Below are 9144 nucleotides of genomic sequence, written 5' to 3'. Positions count from 1 at the left end.
TAATAATAATAATGCAACAAATAAATCAGACAGAGAGATGGAAATGAGATGTTGTGATTCATGTTTGCTGTTTAACTCGAAGCCTCAGGAGCAGACAGAAGAGGTGTGCCTGTCCTATAACACAGTTTAACAGACGCCTCCAGGACCATTAATATTAGTTAATGTGCTTCCTTATAATTTAAGAATCATTTAACCTCGACCAAACTTTTAGGGAGTAAAATGTCTTATGACATTAAATATTATCAGTTAGTTTCTATCAGATGTTCTGCAGAGCCACGGGCTCCTACTGCATCTAAATACTGTACAGAAGATAAAGGCTTCAAACCATTTCAGACTTAATGTGATAACATGAACTCATTTAAATCAACACTCTGGTATTTACTCAGTACCTGTTACCTGATGACTTTTTCAGCTCAGTCGAAGTTTCCAGCGAGCTGAACTGACTTTTTCGTGAGAGCTGTCGTCTCATCGCCTGCAGAACAGAACACGCCTGCCTGCAGGGGGGAAACATCTGCAGTGAAACACAAAATTGAAAATGTTTGGAACCAAAATCGAGCTGAGTGGTTTGGTACCACGCGGCGGCAAATGAGGCTTGAATTTCTTTGACTCGGCTTTTGAAGAGAAATATCTTTTCATCCATCGGGAAATCTCGCTCTCTGACCTCGGTTTGTCTGTGGAGCACGAGTGCTGATGCAGAGCAGGTTCACATTTCCATCCAAAACAAGAAACGTAGTGGTGCAATGAAAGCCTTTAATCAAAAACCAGCCCCAGCCCTATATATGCAGAACCCGCACTCTGGATTAGCTGATTATCTAAAGTTTCAACCACAAACTCGAGGTATTATCACGACTCTGGTCCTATATGTCTTACAGATGTGTGTCTGTGCAGGTGTGTTACATAACCTGCTGTTATTGCTGAGCTCGTCCTCCACTTTAAGTTATACTTAGTCAAAGCTCTCAGCAGAATCCTTCACAATCCGCTGAGCCGACTCTTTCTCCATCCCTCCTGAACTGCTGTCATAACAACCTCAGCTGCTGCCGGGTGGTAGATGGTTAAGGCATATAGGTACATTACACCTCTATATGTTTTTGTAGTTGGGGCCTTTTGCTGCACAGTTTGTTTGAAGCCAGAAACGTTTTTTCCTGCTGAGTCGTTCGCGTGACAAGTATCTCGGTTCTGCTGCTGGGTTGTGGTCGGCGTTCGGGCGCTGAAGAGGTGAAGGTGGATGTACAGCCCAAAGAGTTCAGCTGGATCAGCAGCTGTGGAAAGACTTAAATATGAGAACAGAGTGCTTTAATATTGTGCGTGCGGTGCAGTGAAGGATGTGTTTGAATGTGTTAAAGCTTAGGATTTGGTCTCAAGGCCTGAAGTGATTCATCGTGGAACCTCCAGCGACGTACAGACCACCTGAGTTTTATTCAGCGTGCAACTTTTTAAAATCCCATCACGAAATGATTCTGTCTCATTAAACTTTCAGACTGAACACTGGTACACAGATTTGATGTCTTTGAAATCCTTTCAACAAACTGCGGCGTCTCTCGTCCTGCTGATCGATCATCTTCTCTTCTTCTTGATGTAAACATCAATCTGTGCCTCGTCCTGTCTTTCTGTCCTCACACCTGTTGCAGCTGCACGTCGCTGGAAGACGTCCAGAAAACTCAGTTTCAACACTCGATTACAGACTTGCTTTGTTTTGTTTTGTCCCTCGAGAGACCGAGCTGGAGATGGAATGAGACTGAATCTATCAGTCAACCTCAAATCTCCTTTAACCTGCTTGAAATTCATTGTTTCTGCATGTTTCTGCAAGGAGTTGCAAGATTACACAAGAGCTTAAGGTGTCCTTGTACCTAAATGAGTACGGTGCATGTTTATCCCCTGTAGTACCTCCAGCAGCTCAACACTTTAATGTGCTGCTATCAGCAGTGACATGTTCTAGCTCTTCTCCTGAATCCTGAGCTGTCTCCTGCCAGCTGTATGTGTCCTGAACACCTCCAGGAGACTCCTGCTCAGATACCTGAACCATCAGCTGGCCTCTTTTCACATGAAGGAGCAACGGTTCTGCTCCAAGCTGTCTCCAGATGTCCGAGCTCCTCACCCTATCTGGGCTGCTTGTATCCACACATACAGCAGTCAGCCGTAGTTGAAGGCTGGATCATAGATGAACATTTTGAGCTTTTCCTTCCCTGCAACAACTGTTGATACCGAATTATATCTGGATCTGAAAACATTCTCTATGGATTTTTGTCCTCGTTTGTGTGTGCAGGTGATCCGTAAGGTCAACAAGCAGCACGCCATCCTAGACGTGGACGAGCCAGTCTCTCAGCTGCACAAGTGTGCCTTCCAGTTCAGAGACAATCCACAGGCATACCTGTGTCTGTCCAACGACACCATCATACAGTACCAGGTGAGACTCCTTCACCCCTCCACTCCCTCCCTTACTCTCTTCCTCCTTTCAAACGTCTCCTCCATCCTTTCCTTCGCCTCCAGAGTCCCTCCAGCGTCAGAGACCCCAGCAGAGTGGTGCTGAACGACGGATCCTGTTGGACCATCATCGGAGTGGAAGTAGTGGAATACACCTTTAATCAGGGGCTGGCCTGCATCCAGACACCAGTTACTCCTTTTCCTGTTATCACAGGGTTAGAGGTGAGTTAGGCAGGTGCTAACACACACAGGTAATGACCCCCTCAGGGTGGTTCTTGTGTCTTTGTGGTTTTGTTGTCAATGAGGTGAACAATAGTACGATTAATCATCAACTCATTTCGATGCCAAACAATTTGTATCGAGGGGTGTTACACGTGTGTGTGTGTCACTGCAGGTGAACGGCGGAGGACACGTCGCGATGCTGGAGGTCCACGGAGAAAACTTCAACCCACATCTCAAAGTCTGGTTTGGAAACAGCGAGACTGAGACCATGTTCAAGTGAGTACAGACATACAGACGACATCAGATATGAAGCTCCTCAAACATCAGATAGATCCTGATATGATGATTCTCACAAACACGACGTCTTCTGAAGGAAGTGACCCAGAAACCAAACATGAGGGAAGAGAACATAAACACAGGTGTGTGTGTGTGTGTGTGTGTGTGTGTGTGTGTGTGTGTGTGTGTGTGTGTACAGTACAACATTACCTGTTGCACTTTTATTGGCCTGCTGACGTCTGAATGGAAAAAATACATTTACAAATACATGTCTTTTGATGAAGAAAAACTGAAACTGTTGAAACATTGCAGCATGAATTATTTAAATTTCATAGCTGACTAACTTTACAGAGTCTCTCAGCGCAGTTTCTTTCTGGTGTGTGCAGCTTCTGGATCTTTCTGCTTTAACGATCAGTTTGGGAGACCTGATTTCTTATTTACGACTGCTTCATCTCTGCTGCACCACAGAGGCACCAGCTGCAGAGCCGAGCGGCACAGAGGGCAAATTAAAGTTTGAGTTTTAAAGTTACTTTTACAGTGTATTAAGTGGCACTTCCACGTGTAGCCGCGCAGGTTTAAACCAAATTATATTTCATTTTAGGAACAAAACATTTGAAAGCAGTTGTTTGGATGTTTGCTGAGGAATTTCAGTAAAGCTCGACAGACTTTGTGGTTCTGTTTGAGGAAAAGATGAATTCCAGTCGGCGGTGACTTTGAAGATACAACACGAAATACACAAAACACTGAAACGTGAAAACACGATGTACTGATGCTGTAACTGTTTGACAGAATCCACACGCTGCCACTTTATAGCTCTCACATTATAACTAATTAGTTTAATCCGTACGAACGTGTAAAAGAAGGCTCCAGCTTCAGGGAAGCAGTCCAAAGAAAAACATTATTAGTATTATTCAGTGCAATATTGCTACAAATGGAGAAAGTCTTCATAATCAATAAATCTGCAGATTATGTTCTCAATCAATAAATGATCATAAAATACTGAAAATGTCCAAGATGGCATCAACAGTCTGAACCCGGAGATATTCAAAGATACAACAAACGCAGTAATCCTGAAAAGCTGCTTAAATAACTTGATTATGCAGATTTATTTGCAGTCGACAGACTAACTAATTATTTTAATACATTTATCCTGTAGCAACGAGTTCACTTTGGAAAAGAATCTCCTCGTCTGTTCAGGACTTCTTCTGGGCATCACGGGGGGAAAGCAGACGGGCAGTTTCCCAACAAGTTTGACTAAAAATATTCTTGACAGTCATGAAATTCAATTTACTGAACTTTCCTATTTACCTGTATTCATCCGTTCTGACTTTCCAAGCCAAGACCGGACCCGGGAGGCATAAAGGGGCTTATGTTAAACTCCGGCATGACTCGGAGGAGCTCGGCTTGGCTCTGAGGGAACAATCCTCTCTCTAACTCTGGTGTGGGAGTCTTTAGGTCGCAGCAGAAACTCACAGAATCTCATGTGACGCATCCCGAAGCTAAACAAGCTGTCTGACGTCAGAGTCCACCTCAGACGCCACACCTGAAGTGCTGAGGCATCGTAAGTCAGGGTCTCTGGCTGCGAGCGGCTCGCCGTGTTTATACACCACAGTCATCCACAATGTGCTGTCTGTGCGAGAAGCTGCAGTCAATTAGCAACGTGATCCGTCGCCGCCATGCGGGCCGAGGCGTGCTATAGGTTGGAATGAAACACATTATAAAAGAGCATTCAGAGTTTCTGCTGCTCAGACACAGCATGGTGTTCAGTCTGTGACATGATCATACTGCAGGTTAATCTAATGTTGCTTTGGTTGCTCCTCTGACGTCTGTCTGTTTTTAAAAAGTTTGTAAAAAACAGTTTAAATCTAATTCAGTCATGTGACTCAAGTTATTTGGTCTCAAGTCTTAAGCAAGTCGTTTCTTCCTGAGTCGAGTCGAGTCTTAGAGATAACTGCAGGTCCAAAGTATTCACAGTTTGCAGGAACGTAACGTTACATCGATGTTTTATTCTGCTTGTGTTGATTAGTGATACCAGGCTGTCCTGAGAGGACAGACTGTTTCTGGATAACGTTGATCGATACGAATGAATCTTCAAATGTTGTAGTCTGTCAGAAATCGCTGCCACCATCCATGACGAGCGCTTCTTACCCCTAAAACACACTGAGCCGATACGTTTCAATGTCAGTCAATGTGTCAGCTCACACAGTCTCCGGTTCCGCTTCATCACGGCTCTGGAACGACTGCGGCGTCCGCAACACATACGCAGAGCTTCTATTGTTCACGGACGCCGGAGCACGGAGCATAAATTCAGCTCAGAGCAGATTCGGCTACAAAATGCAAAATAAAACCCTGGTTGATTTTAAAAATAAAATACTCGAGTCATAATTGGCGAGGCCGACCTGAAGTCAACAGGTCAGAGGTTTTCAGGCGTCTTTTCACCTCGTCGACACCATGGATGAGGAGAAGTTGATTCTGGAGGTCCAAAATCAACCGATCATTGATGACACCTCACATCCTTTTTATAAGGACACCAGAAAAAAGATGCGGCGTGGAATGTTATCGCAGGAGTCAAAGAGACTACAGCCGGCAATATCGTGCGATTATGCATGAATTCGTGAGATCTCGTGCGTTCTCGCGATGCTCGGTGTCCGGCGGAGACGCACCTGAACGCATCACAAACAGAGTACGCTGTCGTTCCGGAGCGGAGCCGATCCGCATGCAGTGTAATTAAGGGCTTAGCCAGTTATTTAAATACTGAAGTTCATTCACAAAATTCTGCTGCTGGGTGGGTGTGTGTGTGTGTGTGAGTCCTGCATTGAAAGGAAACTGATTAATCAGTTAACTCCAGCTGTGTGAATGAACTCACCTGGCACTCCTCACCTGTCTCCACCCCTCCCCCCTCCTGCAGCTGAAGGCCTCCTCAGCCTCTCTCCACACTCTGCTCCTTCACATGTGAAACTCTTGAAGTGACGACTGTCACAGACGTCATAAATATAATAATAATAATCGATTACTGGTGTGATCTTTGAATTATTTGCTGTACTGACTTGATTTGGAGCTTTCCCATCCGTGAGATAATTCAACACGATGGCTGTGATTGAACTTGTACTCGGTCCAGAATCTGTTCATCTCCTCGTTTTTCTTCTCAGGTCTCCTAAGTCTCTGCTCTGCGTCGTTCCCGACATCTCCGCGTTCACCGACGGTTGGCGTTGCCTGCGCCGCATCATCACCGTGCCTCTGTCTCTCATCCGATTGGACGGCCTGATTTACCGCACGTCCTTCAGTTTCACCTACACCCCCGAACTCCAGCCGCCTCCGTCTGTCCGAGGAGCAGCAGGAGGAGGGAAGAGAGAGGGAGCGACGGAAGGAGGACCGGAAGACGACGTCCTGTTGGAGACCATCCATCAGGAGTTCACCAGAGCCAACTTCCACCTCTTCATGCAGAGTTAGGGTTCAAACCTCAGGTTCATGTTTGGAGCTGCTCGTCCGTCAAAGAACCGTGACTTAATATCGACGAGATAATTATGACGATGTCGTGAAAATATGAGAGAAAATATCAATCAGACAGTCCTCAGGGTACATTTACCACAATGTTTTTATTATTTTAGCTCTCGCTGTTGTTATTATATATAAATTTAGTTGAGAAATCACGGAGACAGATTCAAAGTCTCCGATCGGACTGTTGCAGATCATGATCAGCTTCTTAAACTCTCGTGGACGAGTCTCGACCTCGTAGCAGTCGATGCTTGCAGCGACTTTTATTCTAGAAATTATTTTTCCCCGAGTTACTTTCTTCCGTTTCTGGAGAATTCAGGTCATGAGAACTTTGTCTCGTCTTCCACCTCAGATTTTATAACATGACAACAAGATCACTGTTAACTGCTTTGACACTGTGCCTGTGAACGTCAATAAATCAGGTGCATTTCAGCTTCTGCAACAATCTTCTCATCTGCTTGTGTTTGTTTCAAAACTTTTCCTCAGCAGCTAAAATCAAAAACTTCTGATTGTTCTCGAGAAATACTTCGACCGTCCACAGATCTGAATAAAAGCATCCAAGAAAAAGACCAGAGCATCGGGATGTGAACTCTTTAAAGAGTCGCAGCAGCCTTCATGTCTCACGCTGCTTTTACAGATACTTTACAGAGTTGCATTCAAGTTCCCGTGGTGCAAAAATCTGCCCTCCTGAAGCGCCTTTGAGCCGAACGCAAATCCAGAGATGCTGCTGCTCTGACCTTTGACATCTGTGAGCAGAAAGAAACACAGAGGGCTGCAGACTGCATGCCTGAAGGTCTCAGACAGTAGCCTTATTGATGACTGTAGGCCATGACAGTTTGGCCTTCACACATTTAAAGCTGCAGCTTTGTCATCTCTGATTCAAACACCCTGAGCGACACTGATGTTCGGTGTCACAGAGAGCCGATAAAACAGCCACGGCTGAAGCCTGGAAGCAGAAACAGAGACGTGCAGAGAGCCGGGCTCGATGCAGAGCAGTGAGGAAGGACACGCGAGCCGGACGCCGGGTGCTGTGAGAGAAAGCAGCAGTGAAACACTGTCTGCTTCCCATGTGATCCTCAGAGAGACAAAACTCAACCCAATACTGTGTGAAAGGATGGAAGCCGGAGTGTGTGTGTGTGTGTGTGTGTGTGTGTGAATGGCACTTTGTTGCTGTAACTGTAATAACTCACGCAGGCTTCAGCAGTGAAATAACAGCGCGGGCGGCTCCCACAGGATCTGAGTGTTTTCAATTACTTTACCATCAGAGCTTCAGCGAGTGATGAAAGAGACTTCAGTTCAGGCTAAACGAGGAGTCGCCTCTTAAAGTGTTTCAGATATCAGATCATCACGCAATGATTCATCGCGGTGATCAGCCGTCTAGAGTTTTTTTATTTCTGACATAACAATAAAAACTCACATCGAGGCGTCACGTTCGGTTTGAGGGATTTAAGAGGACGTTTTAATAAGCTCTCATTCTGTCTTTCTGTAGATGAACATCACGATCAGCTCACAGCGTCACATCACCTGCAGCATCGTGTTCATGACCCTTTAAATGCCTCCCATCTACATTATAGAGCACTTTTCTTTTTAGAGGCCCAGTGTGTCAGTTTTAGAGGCTTCACGTGGAATATAATATTCAGAACTGTGTTTTTATAAGTTTGAATGAAGCTTTTATATCTACAGAGTCTGCCTGACTAACACTGTCGTATCATCTTTTTAATCTTTGGTTACATTTTTTGTGATTGAAACCCACAAATCTCGTGAACAGCCACAGATGAATTCGCTGAATTATATTCGTGGAAATCCCAGCAGCGACGATCCGGGGCGTTTGTGGTCAGTCCTCCCTTCTCAGAAAAGGGTTTTGAGGTTGGAGGCTGAAAGTTTTTTTCCAGGATGGCCTGTCACGATCGCTCGAGGGATCCCACCTCTGACACCAAATTATTTCTCTGCTGCTGGTGAAGAATGAAACACAGACTTCTGCCGGCCGACAATGTTTTTATTTTCTTTGCAAAGAAAAGTCAGTTCAACACGCGAGCGGTCAAAGATGAAGAAAGACCCCGAGCATGGGGACACCTGAGTATTTATACCTGAGGGACACTCCTTTCAAACCTCTTTGTCGGCACCTTCAGGAAATGTTTCCACATCCTTTTGTCTGTTGATTGAATTTACTATTACGTTACAAAGACAAAAGGAGCTGGTGTCTCGTCTTAAGAAGGGGGGAGGTTGTGCGTCTCTAGTGGTTGATTGAATTTACAGTTCATCAGGATGCAACGAGCATTTCATGACGAGTTTGTGCAGCTGTATTTCTCCCAAAGAATCATTTTGACTCTAGAATAATGGAGTTCATTGTATTCTGGTGTGTGTGTGTGTGTGTTAGGAAGTGCCTGTGATCCTGTACTGTACAATGAATCTGATCATCTGATAAACAGTGATGACAGGAATCCTTCAGATCACACCCAGTAATCCACCCTGCCTCACACTTTGTCCCTTAAAGCTGAATCAAAGTGTCTGGAAGCAGCGAAACTTCAAATCAGCAAAGCCGACATGAGCTGACTTTGTTCAGTGTGTTTGAAGTTTGAGGTGAAGTGCTGCCACAAAGCTCTTTTGTTCCAGCCGAGTGAGGCAGACAGAACCTCCCACGAGGCCCAGTCGCTCGATAACAAACCCAAACTTCTCTTTTCATCTCGCATGCTTCTCCTTCTTAACGCGGCCCTGACAGTGTGTGAAGTA

The 9144-nt window shown here is 45.1% G+C and overlaps 1 protein-coding gene across 7 annotated transcripts in view; it reads left to right on the top strand.

Annotated features, from left to right (window-relative positions):
- The window catches only part of rbpjl (recombination signal binding protein for immunoglobulin kappa J region-like), a 32015-nt gene extending 25166 nt beyond the window's left edge, over window positions 1–6849 (top strand). For all 7 annotated transcript variants that reach the window (XM_027279340.1, XM_019276113.2, XM_019276114.2 and 4 more), the window contains 4 exons: window positions 2264–2404; window positions 2488–2643; window positions 2816–2919; window positions 6069–6849. In XM_027279340.1, the coding sequence (XP_027135141.1) occupies window positions 2264–2404; window positions 2488–2643; window positions 2816–2919; window positions 6069–6369 (702 nt within the window). In that variant the 3' untranslated portion in view covers window positions 6370–6849. The remainder of the gene's footprint in view (window positions 1–2263; window positions 2405–2487; window positions 2644–2815; window positions 2920–6068) is intronic.
- Window positions 6850–9144: the final 2295 nt, after the last annotated feature.

The sequence above is a fragment of the Larimichthys crocea genome, chromosome VI, assembly GCF_000972845.2.
Source record: "Larimichthys crocea isolate SSNF chromosome VI, L_crocea_2.0, whole genome shotgun sequence".
Lineage (NCBI taxonomy): Eukaryota > Metazoa > Chordata > Actinopteri > Sciaenidae > Larimichthys > Larimichthys crocea.
This window is presented reverse-complemented; position numbering and strand designations above follow the sequence as displayed.